The sequence below is a fragment of the Uloborus diversus genome, chromosome 1 (genome assembly GCF_026930045.1).
Source record: "Uloborus diversus isolate 005 chromosome 1, Udiv.v.3.1, whole genome shotgun sequence".
Classification (NCBI taxonomy): Eukaryota; Metazoa; Arthropoda; class Arachnida; order Araneae; family Uloboridae; genus Uloborus; species Uloborus diversus.
In genome coordinates, this window is record NC_072731.1 from 271,580,862 (window position 1) to 271,608,663 (window position 27,802).

General features: G+C 39.8%; 1 protein-coding gene across 1 annotated transcript in view; it reads left to right on the top strand.

The window, feature by feature from the left end:
• Positions 1–25,342, top strand: part of LOC129220760 (follistatin-related protein 5-like) — a 213,529-nt gene extending 188,187 nt beyond the window's left edge. The window contains exons 10-14 of the mRNA XM_054855192.1: positions 1,628–1,887; positions 5,503–5,688; positions 11,082–11,262; positions 19,079–19,285; positions 24,978–25,342. Coding sequence (XP_054711167.1) covers positions 1,628–1,887; positions 5,503–5,688; positions 11,082–11,262; positions 19,079–19,285; positions 24,978–25,342 — 1,199 coding nt within the window. The remainder of the gene's footprint in view (positions 1–1,627; positions 1,888–5,502; positions 5,689–11,081; positions 11,263–19,078; positions 19,286–24,977) is intronic.
• The last annotated feature ends 2,460 nt before the right edge of the window (positions 25,343–27,802 follow it).

Below are 27,802 nucleotides of genomic sequence, written 5' to 3' on the forward strand. Positions count from 1 at the left end.
AGGAGCGCCGATGTGTGACTGTTTACGTTTCGATGTCTCGCACAAGTTGCCAATTGCTTTTGATTAAATCTTTTGAAGAAAAGTTAAAAATACTACTTGGTGGAGTAGCACTCTGCCACAGAACATTCGCTGTACGTTTTCCAAAACTACTCAAAAGTGTCACATTAAACTCCTAAATGTAACTTTTCGTAAAACTACAGTCCAATCTCGATAACTCGAAGCTCATAACTCAAATATCCCTTTACTTCGAAGTTTTCATCGGGTCCCAAACTCTTGAGACAGTTGTGGAAACTTCCCATAACTCGAACTAGAGTGCGGTTTCCCGTAGGATGTGAGGATGAACGTTTATAGAAGATCCACAACCTGTTAATTTTCCAGTTTTTTAAACTAAATTATCGCTCATTATAAGTAGATGGCGAAGTGTTTTTTTTTTCCTTTTATATGTCGAAACTTCCATGTTGCGATTGAAAAGCAACCAACTAGCAGTTATTTAAAATGTACAGGACAGTGATATAAAGAAAGCAGGGGAGGGGGGGGCTATAAGACTCTTATCATTAAATGAAGAATAAAATAGTACAGCGCGTCTACCTCGAAATCCGGTAAATGTCGGCATTAGACAGTAAAAAATACCAGTGACATAGCAAAGACATCGGTGAAAGACCGAAAATATCCGGTGAATCACCGGTGATAGTCGACATTCTCCCATTTTAGTCTTTCACGGTAAAAACCTATGTTCCTCTCTATACGTTCAACTATTGACTGTTTTTTGTAATAATAGTTATTTTTCCTCGCAATCTGGTCTGAATATTTTTCAGTTATAGAGTAAAACTTGCCTACAACGATACTGTTGGGACCTAAAAAATATCGTTTCAGACTGGTTTTCAATATAGAAAGTTTGATTAATTTTGCTGACATTTTACTGTGACCAACAATAATATTGCTGCGCTGTAGACAGGTTTATTGTTATAAACGGTATTGTTATAAACAGGTTTCACTGTATAGACTTTTACTTGAAAGTGTTACGCCAAAAATGTATCAAAAATCCCATAATAATAGTTTGATCATCCCGAAAACCTTTATTTATTAAAATAAGTAAAGATTTTTAAAAGGGAATGTACTAGAATAACATTTAGATTCCTGTACATTCCTAGTTCAAAGAGTTTACTACGTAGTTTAATTTTGCATTCGTTTTATTCAAGTTACAACGAAATTTCGACATCTAACATGCTTGACGTTTTCCAAAATTTACTCAAAATTGTTACATTTAACTCCTAAATTAACTTTTCGTAAAACTACAGTCCAATCCCGATAACTCGAAGCTTATAACTCGAATAGTTCTTTACCTCGAAGTTTTCGTCGGGTCCCAAACTCATGTTATGGGAAGGTTCGAGTTATTAATAACTCGAACCTTCCCATAACTCGAAAGATCTATAACTTGAACGTTTTAGCGGATCCCCTGGGACTTCGAGTTATCAAGAGTTGACTGTGCTCTATTGTTAATCTTCATTTTATTAAAATCTGTAAAATAAGTTTAAGTGAAGAAGTTTCTAAAATTCTCTGGATACCTTAATGAGATCTTTCGAGCATAACAAACATCTTCAGTGACGAGTCCCGCTTCATGTTGCAGCGGCGCCGTCCGAGGAGAGGCGCTTCTTCGTGTTCCACGACTGGGGCGTGTCCGTGTTCGACCCGGACAACTGCCGACTCTACCACCAGATCCAGAGCACCGACGTGATCCCGGGGACGCAGGAGTACGTGTGTGGTGACCGGGGCACGAACTGCTCGTGGGGCCGCGCCGTCGACGTCAGAGACAGATACGTCTACGTCAGCCAGCCCACCAAGGACCGCCTCCTCGTCATCTCGAGGGTGCAGATGGTGGTCGTTGACGTGAGTAACCACGATAGTGGTAGCCCACCCCTCTTTAATTTAAATATTGTGTTGGTTATGGCTCAATGTTTGTTGTACATAGTAATGGTTAAGCCTCATGACTGTACCTCAGAGCCAAAACAACGTAAGCCGCATAATCACCGCTTTTACACCAATTTAATGTTATTTCCCTATTTTTGCAATTTTAATGTGATTCTCTCTCTAACTCTCTAAATATCACCAACAATGGTCACATTGAAACCAGATTTTTTAAAAAAAAACCCGCCAAATTTGTCGCCAAATTGGTGACAAAACTTGGTGACCAAAAGGATGACGATAGTAAAGCCTGGCGCCAAGCATCCGCCAAATTATAACATCACTTGAGTTTGCATCGAAATTAACGATGAATTTCCCCCAAAAAGGTGCAAAAGACCCCTTTAGAAACACCCGAATGCAACCAAAAGGGGAGGTGCACAACGAGACCCCACTAGGAATCTACGTACCAAATGTCAACTTTCTAGGACATACCGTTCTTGAGTTATGCGACATACATACACACATACGCACGTACGCACATACATACGTACATACATTCGTCACGAGAACACTCGTTGTAATTAACTCGGGAAACTTCAAAATGGATATTTCGGGCGTCTATACGTTCTTAAGTACATATGTACGTGTGGTCGTGTTGAAAAATAAACTCAACATTCATTCGGGGGTGAGTAAAATGGAAATGAAGGCCGATTTTTGACTGACATTTTTTTCGCGAATACAATACTTCCTTTTTTGTAAAAGGAAGTAAAAAGGTTGCAAAAACAGTTGCTCGCACTCTTTTAACGCCTGTAAATTATTACAAAGGAATTTTTATTTATTTACTTATTTATTTTTACGACTACGTTTCTAGCAAACAATTATTAGGTTTGTTAGAGGGAGCGAATTGAAGAGACCATGTTCACAACACACACAAACTAATTAATTTTTCTACTCACTGACACAATATAAATGACGGGCAGCCAATTTGCCCTTTTTCCCGAATAGCGGTCAAAAGATATGATATGAAGTTATCCCGCTATTCGGACAGGAGGTTTTTTTCCAGTCATGCCTTCATGAGTGTCTATAGCCATATAACCCAGGCGCTCTCGTGCATCTGCGCAGTAGGCAATCGCGGAAAGCCCCATTACGCAATCAGGGTTGCCACGCCACAGGGAAACCTGAAAAAACAGGGAAAACAGGGAATTCAAAAATCAACAAAAAAAAAAAAAAAAAAAAACAGGGAAAATCCAGGGAATTTCGAAAATTTCCTCAAAAACCTGGAAAATACAGGGAATTTTTTTCCTTCTTAAATTAAAGTTACAAAAATCTATTCCCAAATATATGAAGTACCAAAAATTGAATAAATAGTAATAATTATAATGAGAATATTAATAAAGTAAAATAAAAAATGGTAATTTTGCTTGAAAGTTTTTTTTTAAATGTAAATATTAAAATATTTATCATAAAAATAGAATCTTGAATTTCATGATAATTTAGAGTGTATGAAATGAGTCGTCAATCATCATTGTTCTGGGTCACTCATACACTTTTAGGTCCATGGCTAAGAGAAGTTTTTTTTTTTTTTTGAATAAAAAGTTGAATATATTCAACCACCATGCTATTATTTCAGTTATGATGAATTCGTATTTATTTTCCCTTATTCATTTAGAAATGTGTGTTTCGTTTTGTTACCCTGTGGTGAAGTTATTTAGATATTGATGTTCTTTTCCAAATAATCAGTGCTCGCCCGTTTGTAATGTTTTATTTTCATACAGGGAAAACACAGGGATTTTTTTTTCCAAAATTGAGTGGCAACCCTGGCAATGATGGAGAACCCAAATTATCAATCTTGGGATCCCTGTCAAGCGTTACGCAATGTAACCGCGTGGAGCATATAATTTCTTACACACTCTGCGTGTCTGTTCATGTTGCTTAATAACTTGTTTAATTTAAAGTATGTACTTATTTATTTATTATTCCTTTCACAAGCCAATCATTAAAATAGCTGATTGTTTGCACAATTAACAAAATTACTACTTTGACATTAAATCGGCCTCGATTTTTAAACATTAAAATTTTTTCCTTTTTTTTTATTTCCGTGAAGAAGCCCTTTTTTAATTTGTTTTATTTATGAGTAAAATAATAGGAACTTGGCTGGGCCATTGTTCATGGTTACTTCTAAGTAGGTAGCAATTTCATGAAAGAATGAAAAAAACGAGCCGATGTGTGCATCACATGACTTCCTTTTACTCCAATTTAATGTATTTTCCCTATTACTCGCAATTTTAATGTGATTCAATAGTTTACTCTCTAAATATCACCAACAGCGGCCAAATTGAAACAGACTAAAAAAATAAAAATAAAAAAAAATCGCCAAATTTGTCGTTAAGTTGACGACAAAACTTGGCGACCAAAAGACTGGCGATATATCGCCAAGTGTCCGCCAAATTATAAGTCCACTTGAGTTTACATCGAAATCAACAATGATTTCCACCCAGAAAGGGGCAAAAGACCCTTTTAGAAACACCCGAATGCAACCAAAAGGGGAGGTGCACAACGAGACCCCACTAGGAGTCTGCGTACCCAATTTCAACTTTCTAGGACTTACCGTTCTTGAGTCATGCAACACACATACGTACATACAGACGTCACGAGAAAACTCGTTGTAATTATCCAGGGAATTGCCATAATGGATATTTCGCTCGCGTATCTATACGTTCTTAGGCACATATCCACGTGTGGTCTGGTCGAAAATAAAACTCAACATTCATTCGGGGGTGAGTAAAATGGAAATGAAGGTCGATTTTTGTGCGAATTTTTTTTCGCGAATACAATACTTCCTTTTTTGTAAAAGGAAGTAAAAATAGATTTAATAGCATATTCCATGTTGTTAATTCGTAGCAACAGAGCTTAATATTTCAGGAGATTAAACTGGGTAAGCTTCGATTTTTAAATATTAAAAGTTTATTTTATTTATTTTTTATTTCCGTGAATAATGCATTTTTTATTTTTTATTTATGAGTAAAAGTATGAGTATACTTTGAACTTAGCTGGGCCATTGTTTATGGTTAGTAGGTAACACACTGTTAAAAATTTTCCGGAAAATTTACGGTAATTGTTACTGGCATCCATGTTGCCAGTAACTATTACCGAAAAAATCAAATGTTACTGTAAAATTTTACGGTTTCCTCGGTAGGCCACAGCAACCAATTGGCGCTGGGATTGCTTATTTCTCCGATATAAATTACCGTAAAAATCGGCGATGCGTCGGCGATGCAATTTTACAGTAACAATTACCAGAAAATCTTCCTGAATTTTTAACAGTGCACTTTCATGAAAGAATGAAAAAAAAAAAAGAAAACAAAAGGTTTCGAAATTGAAAAAATATTGGCGTTCAAAAGTTACATTTTCTGAGGAATAACCGCACACGATGTTAAAGGTTCTTAAGAGATTTCAAGGTAAAATTGTGTACGACAAACATTCAGCCAAAACTAACTCAATGTGGAAAGCAAAAAGGGAAGGGGTGCGGCAAGCCCACTTATCTTTATACTCTGTGCGCACCACATTAATGTGCCTGAATAAGCAAATCCATTTCCTTAGGTGGTGGTGACGGACAAGGTCCCCGTGGCTCTGCACTACGTGCCGCACCTCGACCAGGTGTGGGTGGTGTGCTGGCGCGGCAGGAAGGACCGCGGCACCAAGACCATCCAGATCATCCGGGACGCCGGACAGAAGAAGAAGCACCACACGGTGCATCCGGAGCCGGTGGACGGACACTTTGACCTGGTGCGTCTCCAAGTGTAACACTTTTTCTTCTTTACGTGTTTCCCTCTTTGGTGCGCTGTGGTAAACAATCTGAGACCAACACAGCAAAACGGGACAGTTGAGAGAATAAATATTTACGATGCGATTGATTGCTACGTTTTCTATTAATTTCTGACACGAGGGATACCGTAAAAGGAAATGGAGCAAAAGGATTTTTATAAACGGATTATCACACAAGACTGATAAGAAAACAAAAATCAATAAAAAAAACGAGCAGATGTGTGCATCACATGACTTCCTTTTACTCCAATTTAATGACATTTCGCCATTACCGGCAATTTTAATGTGATTCAATAGTTTACTCTCTAAATATCACCAGCAGTGGCCAAATCGATATCAGATTTTTTTTTAAAAAAGCGAAATTTGTCGCCAAGTTGGCGACAAAACTTGGCGATCAAAATACTGGCGATAAATCACCAAGTGTCCGCCAAATGATAACACCACTTGAGTTTACATCGAAATGAACAATGATTTCCGCCCAAAAAGGGGCAAAAGACCCCTTTAAAAACACCCGAATGCAACCAAAAGAGGAGATGCACAACTAGATTACACTAGGAGTCTACGTGCCAAATTTCAACTTTCTAGGACATACCGTTCTTGAGTTATGCGGCATACGTACGCACATACATACGTTCATACAGACGTCACGAGAAAAACTCGTTGTAACTAACTCGGAAGGGTCGTGGTAGCCCGATCGGTAGAGTGTCGGATTTGGGGCCGGAGGGTCCCGAGTTCGAACCTCGATGGTCGAAGATCCACCGTCGTCATTACAGGGGACTGGGCGACGTTAAATAGGTCTCAATGTCCTCCAAGTGAAACGATACCTCTGGGGGTGCTAGCTATTAGCTCCTGGACTAGTCCTAAATTCTCATTAACTGTTCGATCCGGTGATGGTGCTGCCATCTATCGGTATAAAAAATATTGGAGGCAAGGCACTTAGTATGCAGTCCTCGACACAAATACCGTTGTAGTCAGTTGTGACTCGAAATCGAAATCTATCTCGGTGATATTTCGATAATTGGGAATCTGGCGATCTTTCTTCATTGGCGTCAATTTTTCGCTATATCGCTTGCGCGAGAGGCATTTTTCGTTGCAAAGCTAAACAAAGAGAACGGAAACATCTCTTTACATAGGGTTACTATACATCAGCAGGGTTACCAAAATAAAGGTATTTACGCCAAAAAGGAGACGACTGCGCCAGATTCCCAATTATCGAAATATCCTCTGTATCTCTCTCTTCGGTGGTAAAAAATCTGACGAGCAAACGGCACGACCTTGAGGGTCACGGATTTAGACAAAATTCTAGATATAGGGCCTGTAACTAGGGAGCCGATGCATCCGCCATTTTGGATCAAAGTGACCGTCTGCTCTTGAGCCATTGCCATGGGGTGAATTATTAAAAGACGCATGAAAGAATGTTAAGATCATAAAAATAAGTGAATGTGCCGCAGTGTACTGTGCTGATACTTCACAGAAAGGATTTTGTTTCTTTAAATTTCAAAATTAATAATCCAAGATAAAAAAATCAATTTTATTGACGATTTGTTGGAAATCCGAAGCTAAAACTCGGCAGTGCGAAAGCAGTAAATATTGTTATGTAAATTCTAGGTGATATTTTTATCGCTATGGAGTAATTTAGTTTGAAGAAATATGTGCTTATATATATATATATATATATATACAACTGTTAAATTTTTAAATCAGTTGATAATTTAATTGCTAAGATCCAAAAATATAATGCTGCCAAAACTAGGATTAATTCACTTTTTTGGAAATTCAAGTATATTGTATTAGAACATAAAAATAAATAGTTACACTAATACTACTAATACATTAATAGTGTCAAGTAATACTAGTTTCATAATTAATTAGCAAGTTAATTAATCATGCAAATAACCGAATAATAATAATATATGTAATATTTCACCAATTGAAATGCTTCCGATTTCTTGATGTTTTGTTGGTTTATTTTTTCAAAATATGACACTAATTGTTCCAGTGTCAATTTGGGACAAAAACGAATGCATTGCGCTAACATAAAATGAAGCTGAAAGGAAGCGAAAACACATCTAGTGTGGTAATATTTCTTCGACTTTTGATCCAAAATGGCGGACAGTTCGGCCTGGTATATGTAGGGGCTCTAAGCCCAGGTAACGCCGCATAGGCCCTAGTTTGGCTGCAACTCGGGTCCAAAGTTGATAATTTGGACCCAGAAATACAACGGCGTTTCCATTGGAATTTCAGACTTCGACACAATGTTCGTTCTCTCAACACATTTGACGTTTTTTGCTAGTACAACGAGTGGAAGGGAGAATGCCTATTTATTTATGAACATTTTTTTAGTTACTTGAAAAGTCAAAACGATTTTTTATCTTTGCCTTTTTATGTGCCATGTGCATGTGCAATATTTTAGAGTTTGTTCTCAACTTCCATTTATCATTGTGGAATATCTATAGCAGACGATAAATATCCAGTTAAACTAAATGTTTTTATTAGCAAACAATAAATCCTTTTTACCAGCAGACGGTTAATATAAAACGAAAATAGTTAGTTTCATTTGCAAGCGATAAATATCTTGTAACTATGTTATTATGGCAATCATGTTTCTCAAATTAAAGTAGTGTTCAATTTAAATTTGAGAACTACTTATTAAAAATTAGTCTTCTAAGTAATTAATTCAAAAATAAGTGCATGCAAATGATTCGTACTACAGTACAATTGCGGAAAAAGAGGTAAACACGGTAATTCTTCAGGAAACTCCATTGCATTTCTGGGTCCAAATCATCCACTTTTAGACTGCCGTTGCGGCCGAACTCGGGCCTATGCAGTCAAACCGCTTTACCTGGGCTCATACCTTGTGGGAATTGACGTATATTTAGAATTTTGTCCAAATCCGTGGCCCTCAAGGTCGTGCTGTTCGGTAATGATATCAATACAGCAAAAAGGGACAGTTGAAAGAATATAAAAAACAATTCTAGTTTAGGTATCTTGCCAGATTTCTATGTGTAGGGTTGCCATAATCAAGATAAGCCAAATTTGGACACCTTCATTAAAATGAGAGGGGGGGGGGTGAGGGGCTGCTGTAAGGTTTCGACTATCAGTGTTTTAGTATGCAGTCAGAAATTTATGTTTTGTTCAATTATTTGTAACCGTGGCGACGAAAATTTGTCCTCTTAAAAAAAAAAAAAATCGCTAGGCTTCGTTCGAGATTCTCGTCGCCATGGTAATCTGAATAATCAGAGCTGCGTCCACTTTGGACAAATGAGAGTTTACAAAAAAGTTGGAGCTGAAAATGAAAACAGTTCTGAACTTCACCCTGGAACTCTTTCTGTATTATTTCCATAATGTTGTTTTCTGCTGCATTGGTCTTGGATTTTTATTCACTCTGGTGTGCTCCGAAACTCCGGAGGATATTATGTATAACATTCAGTCAGATTATATAATAACGTTAAGGTGTGTAATCCGTTTTTTCGTAGAATTCAGACGGTATTTTTCACTCTTTTCAGTAGTAATAATACGTTACATTTTTTTATTTTCTTAATTATTTATCAATTAATGATCCGCGATAGAGGGATAAAATATATTTTTCGAAGGACTTTAGTCAACTTATCAGGGGGATCAATCAACTTATAAAACAACTTTGAAATTGTTTATTTTTCATTTTGACGGTCTATCATAGAAATACTAGTTATTTCGTAGACTATCTAGGTAAAATATGAAAATTTTCTTCTCTTATATAGTTTTGACTTGCTTGTCTAGTTATTGCATGAAATAACCTATTTATTTATTCAGTAAGTTACCGCCCTATAGCCAGGGCGGAAAATAACTTACTAAAGTAACTTACTGAATATACCTTGCCTTGACTGCAATATTCGAGTTGAACCGAAACATTGCTTCGGTCACTCGTCTGGACATTGCTAATTCTGAATTAGCTACCAGTTTGTTTTGGCACTCTAGGCTTCCTTAAGAGGTTTTCCGCCTCCAGCTCAGTCACTCCTATGCCGGGCTGATGAGTGCAAGTAAGCACGAAACTGCAGTCCTCGGCTGGAATTGACTGAGCTGGCGGTGTATTTCATGTACCTATTTATTGTTTGAAATAACTGACACTGAAACGGTAACATCTCAAGTACCACGCACGGTGGGGAAATGGTCGGCTAACAGTAGAAACCGGTTGGTAATGGTAGGTTGGCAACGGACGATGAGCCAACGATGGTCCAACAGTTTCTAGGCATCGTTGGGCCAACCGTGAATATTTTCGATGGGCCATCGTTGGGAAACTCTTAAGCACTGTAGCAGATCGTTAGCTCTTTCTTAGCAAATGGTTGGCAAGGTAACGGTTGCCAACGGACGATGAACCAACGATGGTCCTACAGTTTCTGGGCATCGTTGGGCCAACCGTGAATATTTTCGATGGGCCATCGTTGGGAAACTCTTAGGCACTGTAGCAGATCGTTGGTCCTTTGTTAGCAAATTGTTGGCAAGATAACGGTTGCTAAAGCGGACACTGCCCCTACCGATGGCCAACCACAAGCTTCACCGCTGACCAACCATCTCCCAACCGTTTGTGCTTCTTGGGATACATATGCAACTCGACGTTAAATCCCGGTTATCACAAATTTGCCATTTCAACTGCGCTTGCGCGCAGACTTAGCTGATTTCAAAAATCTTGCTAAAATTAATTACAAACATTTTAAGTTTGGTAATAAATATGAGATAGCAACAGATAAAAATTAGAAATCACGAACTCTGATTTAGTTTTTAGGCCTCGGTAAAGTTTGAATTTTGCGTCTTAATTATTAATGGATTCGGTGTCTGGAATCGTCTGTCCTTTTTCAGGACCAAATTTTTAACCTCAGAAGAGCGTACTAGAATTTCAGCATCACTTCTAATACAAAGCTGAACCCCCAACCTAAATAAAAATATGTAATACTAAGTTGTTTACGCCTAACGTAAAATATCCGCAAAAGACGGATTTCTGTACTCATATTCCAATCATTTTTGAAGTACACAACGTGTTTTACACTTATGTTAAATAAATACTTCCAAACTAATAAATATTGAAGTGTCATTTTTCTCTTAAGATTATCAATTATTCATATCCGTAGTTTCATATAATATATCACGAAATCGCTGTGAAAATATTCTAATCGCATTCATTAATTTGCTGGGACTCTCGCTCAGCCTTAATATAAACAAGCAACACGAAATCTTAAAACAGAAAGCCCAAAAAGCTAAGTCCGCGCGCAAGCGCAGTTGAAATGGCAAATTTGTGCTACCTGGGATTTAACGTCTAGTTAAACATGCGTGCGTTATGTTGTTGTTGGTAAGAATAAGCAGAGTTATATTTCCCACAGGTGAGCGGGCTGTTCATACCGCCGACGCAGGATCTGGGGCACGGCTGGAAGTACGGGTACGTGGTGCACACCAACCAGCGAGGGATGTACAAACTCGACCTGCAAGCCATGAAGTACATCAAGACGGTCGACCTCACGCCCTACAACTGCGCCCCTGCCAGCGCCGACTTCGCCACGCTGGGTCAGTCGATGTAAAGAAGAATGTCCCGAGAGCATATAAGCAACCTTTACTCTGCTAGAGACCATGTAGAAATTTCGAGGCTGCTGATTGGCTACCACGAAAAAACGTCATCCATCTCCTTCTAGTTTGTTTTGCGTAATCTAATTAGGGTTTTTTTTTGTTTTTTTTTACGTCTAATGGAGGCTACATTTTTAGCCTATTCAGCCTTTAGCAGACCTAGTGCGATTTTCTGCATCTCGAAAATCCACCGACTGGCCACCCCAGGTCAAAACCTGGGTCCTCTAATTATTGTTTCATTTTGAAACAAGTTCTTCTAGATATTATTCGAAGACGCAGGGGGGGGGGGGGATTAAAAATATTCCAACGTGAATTCAGAACTTGGGGCGAACGAAATTTGTTCATATACGCTGGATGGGTGAAAAAAACATGGTCAAAGCATTTGCGCCAGCCGGCCAATCAAGAGCCTCAAAAGTATTACATGCTCCCTAGCTGTGTAAACGTTGTTTATTTGCGTCCCGAGACATTCCGTCTCGCTGATGCATTTTAACGGAATTAGTATGTGATCCATTCGTCCTTTATTTTACTATTTTCCCGGCAAAAAATGTTTTCCACAACTCGAAATGGCACAAGTCAATCAATGCCAGTGAATCAACGTGCCAATGGGATTTCTAAGAGCTGTCACGTGATATGTAAGGGACAGGTCTTCGAAGACCATTTCTCGTCACCTCAAAAAGGGATTAGTCTCTCTGCTAGTAGGAATATACTGAAATTTATTGATGATAATGATAGGGCCGGGGTAGCCCGATCGGTAGAGTGTCGGATTCGGGGCCGGAGGGTCCTGGGTTCGAACCTCGATGGTCGAAGACCCACCGTCGTCATTAAAGGGGACTGGGCGACGTTAAATAGGCTCGAGGTCTCAATGTCCTCCGAGTGAAACGATACCTCTGCGGGTGCTAGCACTAAGTAGCTATTAGCTCCTGGACTAGTTCTAAATTCTCATTAACTGTTCGATCCGGTGATGGTGCTACCATCTATCGGTACATAAAATAATGGAGGCAAGGCACTTAGTATGCAGTCCTCGACATAAATACAGTTATAGTCAGTTGTGACTCTGAATAGGAATTATTGATGATATCACACGATTTGCTTTCTGGTGCAACAGGTGGAAATAGTAACACCATACAGAAGGGGTAGGGGGCCGTTGGAGGGGAAAATATAAACAGAAATTCACTCGGCAGAGTTTTTTCCCCCCAAGTGAAATGAATCTAAATGTGGAATAGAAGTATAGTTGAGGACTTGTTTACTTTCTATATCTTAGTAAAAAGGAAAAATTTTGCTTTAATTGAGACTTTAAACGCTTTTTAATGGCTTGTTTTATTCATTTGGCGGATTACTATGCATTTTAGTGGTGCTTAATGATGTAATTCATTCATTTATTTTACACTAGCTTTTACCCGTGGCTTCGCTCACGTTGATGTAGTTTTTTTCAATTGATTCAAGTTAAATGACTAGCACAGGGAGAGGTCAAATAGTTATCAAAAAATGGTTTCTCCCCAGTTTAATATATCAAAAGATATGATGAAAACTGAAAATCAAGGGAGGGGGGGGGGGGGTAAATGAAATGTCGGCGAAACTGGGAAGACACCCAAAAAATCACACAACATCAATCACGCAAACGTTCTGGAAAATAATCAGCCAAATCCATGTATGATTTGCCTATTTTGTGCAAAAAATCTTACTTTAAAGTTTAACTTGAGAAAAGCCTTGAACAGTCAGACGAAAAGCAAAAATAGTGAACAATACAACAATTGTCGCTATCGTAAGTGAGTTGAGATGACACCCTAAATACTATATTGTGTTGAGGAAAGCCTTGGAACATGGAACTAAAAAGCTCATAACTCGTTTTTTATTCTACTTAGAAATTTGGAACAGGTGCCAGCTTCGGCAGAAAAATGAGAGCTTTCGATGGACATATAATGTAAATATGTGCAAGTATTTTTTCATCCCAATATTAGAGAATTTATACGAAAATTGGGTTTTATCGCCCCTCGAAAGGGGTTTTGCCCCCCCATAACGGGGTGAAAACTACCCTATGTGTTATTCTGATGCATAAATTATATTATTGTAAAGTTTCATCAAAATAAATTCAGTAGTTTTTGCGTGAAAGAGTAACAAACATCCATACATCCTTACAGGCAAACTTCCACATATAAAGGGTGTCCCAAAATGAACGCAAGATTTGAATTTGCCACCATTTCTTCCATAAATTGTTGGCAGCCATGAAAAAAGAACACTTTGACAGTTGAGAGTTTAGGGTTAGTAAAAATGGGGTGTTATTGTACCATACAGCTAGAGAGAGTGAAACATTTCAATGACTGCATGAGGCATTTCCTGGTCATTTCGGTCATCAGAATTGGCACCCTAGATCGTGTGATTTAACAGCATTAGATTTCTTCTTATGGGGTTATTTGAAGCCCAAGGTCTATGTCAACAAGCCCACAACCACCCGTGCATTACCGTGTTGCGATTTCGAGCGCCAATAACAGTAAGTGCTTGACCAGCCTTAATTTTCAGAATTTTTGAAATGCTATTTCAATAATGAAAACGCGTTATTGTATCGTATAACGCTCCATTTTTAATAACCCTAAACTTTCAGCTGTCAAATTGTCCATATTTCAGGGTTGTCAACAAAGTACTGCAAAAACGGCGGTAAATTCAAATCTTGCGTTAATTTTGGGACACCCTTTATAATAGTAGTAAGATTTCAAATGAACTTTTAAATAAGTCCATACGTTGGGACGAGAAAAGTTAATTTGTTTCATTAATAACGTGGTGTTCCATTCTTTCTTTCTCCCCTAGATGAAAGACACAAATCTGAGACACCCCGGTATTCCGTAGGAGGCGAGGGGTCCCGCAAGGTGTCTATGGTTTCAATACAATGATAGAGCAGGGTGCCGCGAGCAAACTCCAATTCTTCCAAGGGTACCGCAAACCTCTGGTCTAGGTCCTTTGGGCGTTTTCATTAAAAGTTTAAATGATGATGGTGGAATAAATTTCATTAAAACTGACAGCTTTTCCCTTTGCATTTCCTTGTGAACAATGAAAACCAGCACATCTCTACATAGTATAAAATGAAGTTCCCAAAAAGCGTCTGTGTGTTTGAACTCGCAAAACTCGACAACTACCCGGCCGATTGCGCTGACATTTTCACAGTTTGTTCCTCTAAGTCCTGAGAAGGTTTGCAGAGCAGTTCGAATAAAATTCGATGAATACTTCTTTTTTTGTTCCAATTTACATCCAATTTTCACATAAATTCTCAAATATGGGGGTAAAAATTACTTGCACATATTAATATTATATATCGTTAGAAAGGGTTGAATTTTCTGCATTCTACGTAATTTGTTTCAATGTTCTAACTTTATTGCGGCAGGAGTTATTTGCCTTTTTAGCTCGAAATTTTTTAGGCTTAGCTGAAATTTAGGCACTACTTTCCTCATTAAATAAATCAATAAAAAGTGAAGGAATTGTCCCACAGCTTTCTTTTTGACGCCATTCGAAAAAGCGACCTTTCTTACTCCAGATCTAACACGACCTATGGTCGAAAAAATAAGCTTTTATCTCGAAAGGAAAAAAAGTTATAAGCCTTTTTAAATCAAGTTTGAGAAATCTCGATTCCATTCAAGTTGTGAACCATTCTCTTTCGCATTTTAATTCCTTCAACTTATTTTATTTTGTGTTTCCATGGTTACGCATTTTAAATCCATCTTTCTGGATTTAATTTCTTAAAAGTATTTTAATATCTGTCGCCATTGTTTGGAAGGGAAATCACGATGTTTTTTTTTATTTATTTTTTACGCCTGATTGTTGACTATACGTTACTTGACACAATATTATTTTCAAGGTGGACCGGGCAAAGCTGGGAAACTCAGCTAGTAAAATATAATTTGCATTGCTTAACTTTTCCAATTTCTTGCCAGTTTTGCTATGTGACGGAATGACATTTTGTCATCTAAGCTTTTAGACAAGTTAGCACTGCCTGTCCTCGGCTGTTGTGAAATCGGGGCCACTTCTGAAGAACCAGTCTAAATGAGGGGGGGGGGATGAAGAATTTGATTCCCGTGTTTCACTCATTTCATGATGAATCTGCCTCATTTAGAGACTGACAAAAGCTGAAATCCCTGAAAACGAATAGATGCGTCCATTCTCGCCTGGGCGGTCATTCCAAGCTCGTCAGCTTGCGAGATCGAGATTCTCGCTCACGTGATCGGTTGTGGCGTAGAAATGTTGCAAAGTAGTATTCTAATCTACTCGAACTTATCTTGCGGCTAGATTCGAATAGATTAGAATACTACTTTGCGGCATTTCTACGTCACAACCGATCACGTGAGCGAGAATCTCGATCTCGCAAGCTGACGAGCTTGGAATGACCGCCCTGTAAACCGGATTAGTGCAAGTGCCCGTGAGCGCCAGACTTACGTCATAGTATGAAGGTCTAAAATTTTTATGCGTTAAGCACAACACAGCAGGTAAGAAAAGTTCGTCATTATTCTAGCCGAATCGCGCTGGCTTTGGCAGAAAACAAGTAGCAGAATCTGAGTTAAAAAGCTGAGTCCTTCCATGTCATGTGACCTCATCCTCTCCGCCTGGCCGTCTCCGATTTGAACGAAATTGTATAAAGGTGCAGACATGTTTTTGAAACTAACCTATACATGTTTTCAGCTTCCAAGACAGAAAGCCTGAGGATCTGGGATCGAAATCCAAAATGGCGGATCAGCTTTCTGAAACGAATTGCCATGTTTAGCACGGTTCTCCCATTGGAGGCCATTCTGGAGCCCACTTTTTTTTTTTTTTTTTTTTTTTGAGCAATCACGATTGCTTATTGTTCTCATTTGCTGTTTTGATGTCCTATCATTTTTTTTTCTCACCGCCACCCTCCGCACCATCACCGTCGACCGGCTCCTCACGATGCTGCTCCAATAGCGAAAACCGTCTCCAGGTTGCATCCATGTCCTACACACACGCGCATACATACACAACTACACACACGCACTCATACACACAAACACATACACACACATACACACAACAACCCACACGTTCATGCCTGCACACAGACACAAACACATATGCCTACACACACATGCACATACCCCCCCACACACACATTCATGTACACAACTACCCACATACCTATACCAGCACACAGTCACAAACACACATGCCTACACACACCTACACATACCCCCTACACACAAACACACATACCCCCCCCCCCCCCCACACGCCTACATACACACACTCGTGATTGCGAAAAACATAATTTGAATTCAAGATGTCAAAATTCAAATTAATTTTCTTTTCTTTTTTCTGTTTTGGGGTGTTCTAGATTCTCATGATTTGTGTCTTGGAAGCTGAAAAGTCGCATAGGTTAGTTTCAAAGGCATGCCTGCATGTCTCTAGAATGTCCTTCAAATCGGAGATGAACAGATGTTGATCACCAGGTCACGTGACATGGAATACATCTATGATGTTTAGCTTTTGCAACCATTTTACGCAACTTTGCTACCTGTTTCCTGGCAAAGCCTGCAAGACTCAGGTTAAATAATAGCGGACCTTTTTTACCTGCTGTGATATCCTTACGCGGAAAAATTTTGGGCCTTTATGCTATGACGTAAGTATGGCACTCATGGGCTCTTGAGCTAGATTAGAGCAGCTATATAGATAGGCCGACGTATCAGCTTAAGTTTTGCCTTTTTGGATCAGATTTTTCATTGTTGCACTGCTTGGGTTACCACAGCAAAGTTCTGAATTTCGCTAAATTTGCCGAAAATAATATTTTATTCAACAAACAGATCACGTGCCGCCAATAATCTCTCGCAGTGATTATCATTAAACGCGATTACTCGCCAGAAAAGACGACCACTCAAACACGCGCTTCGATCCAAAAAGGCTGATCTTAAGCTGATGCGTCGGCTCGTATATATAGGGGCCTTAATCTAGATATACGAGCCGACGCATCAGCTTAAGATCAGCCATTTTGGATCGGAGCGCGTGTTTGAGCGGTTGTCTTTTCTGGCGAGTAATCGCGTTTGGTGATTGTTCACTGCTAGCGATTATTAGCGGCACGTGAATTATTTAATAAATAAATAATATTTTTGGCTAATTTGGCGAAACACGAAATTTTTGTCTGGTAACCCTAGCTCCGCAACAATGAAAAATCCGATCCAAAATGGCTAAACTTAAGCTGATGCGCCGGCCTATCTATATAGCGGCTCTAACAAATGCTAAAGCATTGGAGGTGACGTCATTATTTTAACTAGTGTGCTACCGGTTGCTCATCGAACACAACCTTAAAATGGACCAAGAGCAGTACTTGTTTTTTTTTTTATCTCAGGATCACTTTTACTGCAATAAATGGACTTGGGATGGACTCCGATCCAAAAAGGCTGATCTTAAGTTGATGCGTCGCCTCGTATATATAGAGGCCTTAGACTAGATAAGGCCCTTAGGTTGTCTTTTCTGGGAAGTTATCGCGTTTGGTGATTTTTCACTGCGAGCGATTATTAGCGGCACTTTGATTGTTTATTAAATACAGTATTATTTTTGGCAAATCACGAAACTTTGCTGTGATAACCCTAGCTCTGCAACAATGAAAAATCCGGTTCAAAATGGCTAAACTGAAGCTGATGCGTCGGCCTGTATATATAGCGGCTCTAGGACTACATGTTTGCCTATCCATCGGTGGTCTGACAGTACATGAAATAACGAAATGTCTGTGCGAATATATACAGTTGTTCTTTTAACGGACGTGCCCTGTTTATGCACCTTAGTAACAACAAGACACTAATCATTTTTCACGGATCGGATCGTCGCAAGTAAAGTGCACGTGATGTGACGGAATGAAAAGCCCTTCCCAAGTCCATTTATTGCAGTAAAAGTGATTCTAAGATAAAAAAAAACAAGAACTGCTCTTGCTCCATTTTAAGGTTGTGTTCGATGAGCAACCGGTAGCTCACCGGTTAAAATAATGACTTCAAATAATGACGTCACCTCCAATGCTTTAGCATTTGCTAGAGGCGCTATATAGATAGGCCGGCGCATCAGCTTAAGTTTAGCCATTTTAGATCGGATTTTTCATAGTTGCGAAACTAGGGTTAACAGACAAAAGTTTCGTGTTTCGCCAAATTAGCCAAAAATATTATTTATTTATTAAATAATTCACGTGCCGCTAATCATTGTTTCCAGTGAAAACTCAACAAATGCGATAACTCGCCAGAAAACACAACCACTCAAACACGCGCTCCGATCCAAAATGGCTGATCTTAAGCTGATGCGTCGGCTCGTATATCTAGATCAAGGCCCCTATATATATATACGAGCCGACGCATCAGCTTAAGATCAGCCATTTTGGATCGGAGCGCGTGTTTGAGTGGTTGTCTTTTCTGCCGAGTTATCGCATTTGTTGAGTTTTCACTGTAAGCAATTATTAGCGGCACGTGAATTGTTTATAAAATCAAATATTATTTTCTGCAAATTTGGCGAAATCCGAAACTTTGCTGTGGTAACCCAAGCAGTGCAACAATGAAAAATCCGACCCAAAATGGCTTAACTTAAGCCGATGCGTCGGCCTATCTATATAGCGGCTCTAGCATTAGCCAACGTCACTAGCTGTCACGTGATCGATTGACCGGACGCTACCGGTTGAGCTCGTCGAACGTAAGCAAAGTGACCGAATGAAGTATATTTCAGTGAAATAATTTGTAAAATCATCCAAATAGGGGAATTTGGTAACAGGTGTCATTTCCGTGTATTCCAGGTGGCTACGCGATCCTGGAGTGCCGTGAGCCAATCACGGACCGGCCCACGGGCCAGGTGGTGCTGGACTACCTGACGGACACGGTGATCGCCCACAAGAGCGCCCTCTACGGCAGACCGCACGTCTCGCCCGACTCCAGACACGTGGTGACGCTCGAGAGGGGAGACAACAGCGTCGTCATCGTCGCACAGCAGATCACGGAGAACGGTGAGTGCGGGGATCGAAACACGTCCGGGTCACCAATGCGGACCCAGACTCGATAACGAAAACGCATTTCATGCCGTTCCTTTCACTCGACGTCAAATCCCGGTTGTCACAAATTTGCCATTTCAACTGCGCTTGCGCGCGGACTTTGCTGATTTCGAAACTCTTGCTCAAACTAATGAAAAACATTTAAATTTGTTAATATGAGATAAGAACAGATAAAAATTAGAAATTACAAAGCTGTCTTTGATTTGGTTTTTACGCCTCGGTAAAGATTGAGTTTTGCGTCTTAATTATTAATGGATTCGGAGCCTGATTTTTCTATCAAACAAAGGCCCTTTTTAGGGCCAAATTTTTAACCTCAGAAGAGCGTACTCGATCTGCAGCATCACTTCCAATACAAAGAGGAACCCTCAACCTAAATACAAATGTATAATACTAAGCTGTTTACGCCTAACGTAAAATATCCGCAAAAGACGGATATTTGTAATATTCCGATCATTTTTGAAGTACATAACGTGTTTTACGTTTACGTTAAATAAATATTTCCAAACCAATAAATATTGAAGTGTCATTTTTCTCTTTTCTTTATAAAGATTATCAGTTATTCGTATCCGTAGTTTCATATAATATATCCCGAAATCGCTGTGAAAATTCTCTAATCGCATTCATTAATTTGTTGGGACTCTAGCTCAGCCTAAATATAAACAAGCAACACGAAATCTTAAAACAGAAAGCCCGAAAAGCCAAGTCCGTGCGCAAGCGCAGTTGAAATGGCAAATTTGTAATAACCGGGATTTAACGTCGAGTGTTCCTTTCATTCTACTTCTTCTGAGATTTTATTTTCTTATCAATCATTGAATTTTCGTACTTTAATCGTTCTTAGACATACATAGATTGAACCATAGCCCCACTTAATTCTTATAGGCCGTGGCAATCGCTGAAACCCATGGCACCAAAATGGCGCTTCAGGGCACCCCTGTATCCATTGCTTCGCCGTTGATTGGTGGATGCAGGGGTTCCCTGTGGCTCCTCTTGCGGTCAAAATGGGCAATGCCCAATCAAAAATAAACAAACTTTGAAACATTGATTTTGATTGGTGGATGCATGAGCTGCATTGAGTGGTTGAAATTGATTGGAGGATGCATGAGCTGCTACGGTTTAACACAGAAAAGTCAAAAATTGTCATAGCCCGTAGACGTAAGCGGAAATTAACAGCAAATCACAGACTAATAATAAGAGTAGACCGAGCTTTCCCAGACTTGATGATGAAAAAATGGGTTCATGGATACATCATGTGACTGGTGGGAGGCTTGGCGAAAACTTTGGCAGCATGGTTGCTAGATGGCAACATTATCTACAGTTTGGCACTCGACATGTACTTTAAGACGTAATGTGTTTTTATTATAATTTTTTCCAGGTGCAGAGATTGAACTGTTTTTCTTTTAGTTATGCATTATTTTGTCATTAGTAATTAGTTTTTGATCACAGTTTTCAGTCATTTTTATTTCATTCGGAACTGCCACGTCAGCGTTGGCGTGAACGTAATGGCGTAAACGTTTTGCGTTAACGCAAAAATGTACTAATCGTTTTCTTAAATTGAAGTTGTAGGTAAAAATCTTACCGTTTGCCGAGTCTTTCTGGGCGCTTGCATCTTTAATTGCTTAGAGAGTTACTGAAACTGACCAAAGAAAATACACAATACTATCGAAACCAAAAACTCACTATATTAACAAAATATTCACAACTTAGAATAAAAAATTTACAAATTGGACTCCATAAAAGATCATTCTTCCGTGTTCCATCGATTCTATCGTCTGCTACGATCAACGCCCGTCGTTGCTAGGATATCCACCAGTCACATGGTTTGATTTATGAGCAGCAAAAGGGTTGCCATAGCTCGGTCTATTCTTATTATTAGTCAATGCAGCAAACGATTATAAACAAAACGAAGTGTTGCCACTAAAGACATGACGGATGAAATAAACTATAATTTAATTTTAAGTAACCAATGCTGCAGACGATAAAAATTAGTTCGTTCCTACCTATTTTACTCACGATGTCGAAAGGAGAGAAATTCTCTATACTAGTGGTAACACTTAAAACATTCAGTTTTTCGCCAGGATTGCTTCGGTGCGGTGGTTCAGCCATCAGTGATTCACTGCAGTATAAAAAAGCATTTTTGTTTCAAAATACAAGCTTTTCATTCTTTTTTGATGCACTATTTATCTGTCCGTAATATGTATGCATCGCGTACAAAAGCTAATATCTTTTCTTCAAAATTTTCAATCTCATCTTTTAAATAGTCACAGTTACACTAAAACGTCTACGTCAGTGGCGTAGCGAGAAAAAATCCTTGGGGAGGGGGTTAATTTTTTCTGAAGTTTAAAGTAAAGCCATGCCCTCAAGTTTACACACACACACACACACACACACACATATATATATATATATATATATATAAACTCTTTATCAATTAAACAACAAAGGACATTATAAACGAATTTCTTCTTTGAAAATACCTTGATGAATACTGCCGTCATAAGAAAGAAAGTCCTGTCTCCGAGAGAAAAAATGTTGCGCAAAACAGGAAGATATAAGCTTTTTACCGTCATAAAAGCTATTATATTAAATAAAAATCTTTTAGCTCATAAACAAAGCCCTTCAGGTTCGACTGAAAAATGAATTTTTGGGGCTCATGGGGGGGGGGGGTTCTGACCTATCCCCCCCATGGTTACGTCACTGGTTTTAGTCTAATAAGTTAATCAGGCAAAGCTAGGGCTATCTGGAGAAGTGAAATTTCGTCACCCCGTTTCGGGAGCTGTGATTTTAGCTCTTGGACTTATTGGTTCTCCGTCTGCAGATGTTGTTGTCCCAGGCATAGGCAACGAAATTTCGGGACATTCATTCAGAACTTTAACGCAGGGTCAAAAGAAATGAAACGCCTGGGGCCAAATCGCCTTACACGCTCTGCTTCAACGGTAGATCCTTCCATTTCTTTAGGATTCATTGATAGATAACGTGCATTGTGTCCAAAACTACACTCTCTGAGACTAAATGGGTATGACCAGGTAGCTATTAGCTCATGGTCTAGTTCTAAATTCTCATTAACTGTTCGATCCGGTGATGGTGCTGCCATCTATCGGTATAAAAAATAATGGAGGCAAGGCACCTAGTATGCAGTCCTCGACATTAATACAGTTGTAGTCAGTTGTGACTCGGAATCGAAAAAAAAAATCGAAAAAAAATGGGTATAAAACATTTGGCTTTATCACTAGTTAGCGAATGAAATCATGGTTCCTCTTGTCCCAGAAGCTAAAACACTCCGTTTATTTCCCTTTGCAATTGGTTTAGAAAGAGAATCGCAATCGGTTTAGAAGCTTAAGAAGTGCTACACTCTCAATACTCAAACAGCGACCCGTAGGTCGCGTGCGTCTAAATGTAGTTTTAAATCCTTCAAAACGAAAAATCAGGCAAAAAAAAAAAAACTAGTATGTTGTAGCCATTACGATACTTTTTTCTACATTTTTCTTCCAGGGTTCGTACGGGTCATGGAAATCCTGGAAAGTCATGGAAAAAAGATAAAGAAATTTCAGACCTGGAAAAGTCATGGAAAATTAATATTTTCATTAAAAGTCATGGAAATTTATTTTAAGTCATGGAAAAGTGTCCTGGGAAGTAAGAAAGTAACAATAGCTAAAAGAGCGCTAGAAATATTGAGTGATTTAGTAATATTGCACATAAATTGAACGATCTAAAAAACAAACACGAGTTTTGGAATCCAATTTCATCTGTTTCTGAAACAGATACTCGCTTTTTTTTGTGATGTGATTTTTACTACTGGGGCATCTAATTTTGAACTCACCATTATTTTCAGTACTTATATTTTATATTTTGTAGTAGTAGACTTGCACGTTCTTGATTTTGCCACGCCCCCTCAAAAAGAGTTAGTCAATTGCACCCGAGTTTTTTTCAACTACTTGTAAAAAATTCATCATTAAATTTATCAGAGTTTATATTAATATGTTGAAGGTTTTAAAATGAAGACTTTAGTAAGGCAATAGAACATAGAAATAGGGAAATTCTAATACTCTAAAACAGTAGTGCCCACCATACAGCTAGCAAAACTGACCTTTTGGCCAGCTGAAATATCTGGTTTTGAAAAATGAATTTACTGAAAAACAGTGGCTTTACTTTAATAAATGAATATGCTGTCCAGTTACATGAGTGATTAGACGCAATACTGACATCAAAGGGCAATGTTTTTATGAAGTAAATTTATTATTTTAAACTTAGTGATGACTCATTCAATTTTTTTCCCATTCTATTACTACTCTGCCCTATTTATTAAATATTTATTAGACATTTAAACATGAGTTGTGTTGCATACGGTAAATACATGTATTAGTAAAACATACGGTTTGCGCTGAATTCGCGTAAAATTGACACGAAAGTGTCATTCTCACGAAAATTTAACCTTCTAAAAAAAATAAAAATGAAAAATTCAGTTGTTTCCACGAACCCCGAGGGCGCAAACATGCCCCCCGCGCAACATGCGCGGGAGGGGGGGCGGGTAAATGCAATCACCTCAATGGGTCATAGAAAATGACTGAGAGGGTAAAACTCATAAATAAATAAGAAAAGTAGAATTTTCCCCATCACAATCAAAACAAAACCAGTGACTTCGCATTTGCAGACCTGAAACGGGAGATCACTCAAAATCAAAGTTGTTTGAAAACACTCTCAGATACCCTTCTTTTTGTCACTTAGTAGTCGCTTACCAACAGTTTAGTTTCAAAACGGATCACAAGCATGGTACAGTTAATATTCGATTATTCGAAGCCATACAACTCTAACATCCCTTTATCTCGAAATTTTCATTGGGTACCAGACTTTTTAGAAGACTGTGGAAGCTTCAAATAATTCGAACGATCCATAACTCGAGGGCCCATGGACTAGTGATGGGCATAATCGAGATCTCGGGAATCGAGTACTTCTCATAATCGAGTGATTAAGATTCAAGATCTTTCGAAACCGAGAACTCGCGCGATTGATAATCGAGATCTTGAGCGATTGACTTCTCGATTATTTTGACCCGAGATCTCAGGATGTGATAATCATGGACTCGAGCTCTGATAATCGGGAACTCGAGACGTGATAACCGAGAACTCGAGATGTGAGAATCGATAACTCGAGACATGGCAATCGAGAACTCGAGACGTGGTTATCGAGAACTCGAGACGTGATAATCGAGAACTCGAGACATGATAATCGAGAACTCCAGATGTGAGAATCGATAACTTGAAATGCGGCAATCGAGAACTCGAGACGTGATAATCGAGAACTCGAGACGTGACAATCGATAAATCGAGATGGGATATTCGAGAACTCGAGATGTGAGAATCGATAACTCGAGATGTGACAGTTGATAACTCGAGATGTGGCAATCGATAACTCGAGACGTGATTATCGAGAACTCGAGATGTGGCAATCGAGAACTCGAGATACGTTAATCGAGAACTCGATTCGAGATAATCGAGAACAATAGATCTGATAATCGAGTTCTCAAATGCTCCTGATTCGATTACGAGAACTCGATCATGCCCATCACTACCATGGACCTTCGAGTTTCCTAGAGTTGACTACAACAGACTTGCCCCACGTTCCCCTACTGATCCCCTTTCTCTCCCCCCAGGGCTCCGCTTCCTGTTCGACGTGAAGACGACCCTCCAGATCGGCGACCTGGCCTTCTTCCCGTCCCGCACCACCCACAGCTACGACCTGTACGCCTCGTCTGCGTCCCGCGAAGACCTCCTCTTCGTGGACCTGGCGGACGGGCGCGTGGAGATGATCACGGGCGTGGGGCGGCCCATGGCGGGGGGCGTGGCAGAGTGGGGCAACCCCAGGCGCCCCCTCTCGGCCGCGGGCGTCTTCGGCACCTACATGGTGACGACGGCCGACGAGGCCGTCTTCGTCGTCAACGGGAAGACGCGGACCGTCAACTGTGAGATCGGCTCCACCGTCCACCCGAGGATCCTCGTCTGGGCCAAGGCGCCCTGAGGAGCCACGCCCCTTTTCGCGGACTGGGAGTGGCCACGCCCCGCGCGGCTGTGACGTCACTGTCAGAAGGCGGCTCGGGAATGTGTGCGCGGAGTTTCAGTTCGAGAGTCCCTATTCCAATGAATGCTCGTGGTCGCTGTAACAGGAAAAACCGAGACCACATACGTAGTACGTGGCCTGTCCAATGAGACGGCTGCCTTGTGTGCGCCAAATTGTAACGTTTTACCTACTGACAGAGATGTTCCCATCAATTTTTCTGAGGCTATACCCCCGGTAATTTGTTATACACAATATGTGTATGCAGTCATATACATAATGTGTCATAGTATGAAATTTTTTGAAGCTTGAGGGTATACGCTATATGTCTAAAAAATGTTTGAGAGTATACGGCGTATACGGAGTATGCCCTATGGGAACACCACTGCCTATTGATCTCATTTTGTTTTTCAATCACCGCGAGATGGCGTATTCAAGCTCTGGAACTACGAACAGCTTTGCATTTCAGTCGAGAATTTTGCATCAGAGTTGGCGATTCAAGGTCATTTATGGTATCGTTCCCTGAAGACGATAATGGTACTCAAGCTTATTTTTCTATTCTCGAAAAAAAAAATGCACTGGAGAAAGACAGGGCTGTAAGTCATACAACTTTAAACGATTTAAACAGTATGTACTCAAAAGGTGACATAGTTACCGGTTGATTTTCACAGTCAAAAGGAAACGTGTAATGAATGTTTGCACGTCCTTCTAACTAATTGGAAAATTTGATGGAACAAATCGCTTGTACGCCACCAAATACGCAATATTTAAACTAAAAGAAGATTCGATACTTCTATTATGCTTCTCAAACGTGCTGCTATCGTCACCGGTGCGCGATAAGTATTCCAGTTCCAGACATCCAGACGAGTGCTTTTGCTTTTGAGCCGTGCTTTCTCTTCAATAGTATGCTTACGTGAGTTCCAGTATTTCCCGGCTATCTTTAAAGAAGTCATACGCAAGGACTGAAAAAATAGGAACGAGAGACAAAAGCTTATTTAAAACCTTTTTTTTAGTTGATACGTAATTGCTGCTACGCACAAAAGCTTTTGTATTTTCGAAGCGAACACTTACATCTATTTCCCACGAGCGTTTGTTTATTATATGCATTAATGGCATCTTTTATAGTAATAGGGAAATATAGATCTTATTAACAATCAATTTTACCCCGTTGGCTACATTTTACAACTGTATAGCATCGCACCACGGTTCCGCCATGTTTGGTCAGTTTCTACGGGGATTTGTTATTTGCTAATATCATACATTGATTTGGCATTTTAATGGACTTTTCAATGAAACGTGACATTAAAAATATTAATTGTTGCATTAAATTGTAAAGCTATCCAACAAACAATTAAAAGAAATCATTTAAATTTCCATCAAAAAACGAAAAAAAATGCTTGAACACAATTAAAAAACGGGAAAAGTTCCATTAAAATATAACAATCCATCAGCTGAATGATGAGATATTAAAAGTCACATAGGCATTGCGATGGGACATTGAAATTGCAAAATAACTCGCCGAATGAACACATCAAAGACGTTGGAAATTCAATAGAATGCGAAACTAAAGCTCGAGGAACAGATATGGAGGCGACTTAAGGATACTTTACTGTTTCCGCCAAAGCAAGCAAGTCGCCAATGTGCAACCCTAATCCCCATCCCTACCCTCGTCCTGAACTGAAACTTTGGCGCACACATCCCAATCTACGAGGCCAAAGCTTCCAGATTGTGTTATTTATCCGTGGGTCGACTGGAACGGGAAGCCTGCGCCATTTCCGCGACAGCCAGTGACGTCACAGCCCGGACGGAAGTGAAGCCATGGATCTAACTCCTCTGTACAGACAGAACCACGAGACAACAGTCGACGGCTTCGTATGCACACTGACTTCTAAATGCATAGTTGTTGCCTTTCATTAATGTACACGAAAATAGTGCATCATCTCTCTTTGTGGTCTTCGCACCCGCTGTGGACAACTTTCGCCCTCAGAGATCTTCTTGGCTGTTGTCAGACGCCGTATTTGGGCATGCATGCTGCTTTTGGGTGTGGCCCCCGAATTTATGGGTGAAAAAATGCCGTGGGGGGGGTATAATTCCAGTACGTTTACGTTTTTACTGGCGAAGAAGTTTCGAAATGGGAAGATTGGGCGCCGAGCATTTTGAGCACCGGGAACATTGGGCGCCGAGCACTTTGGGTGCCGGGAACATTGGGCGCCAAGCACTTTGGGTGCCGGGAACTTTAGGCACCGAGCACTTTGGGTGCCGGAAACATTGGGCGCCAAGCAATTTGGGTGCCGGGAACTTTAGGCACCGAGCACTTTGGGTGCCGGGAACTTTAGGCACCGAGCACTTTGGGTGCCGGGAACATTGGGCACCGAGCACTTTGGGTGCCGGGAACATTGGGCGCCAAGCACTTTGGGTGCCGGG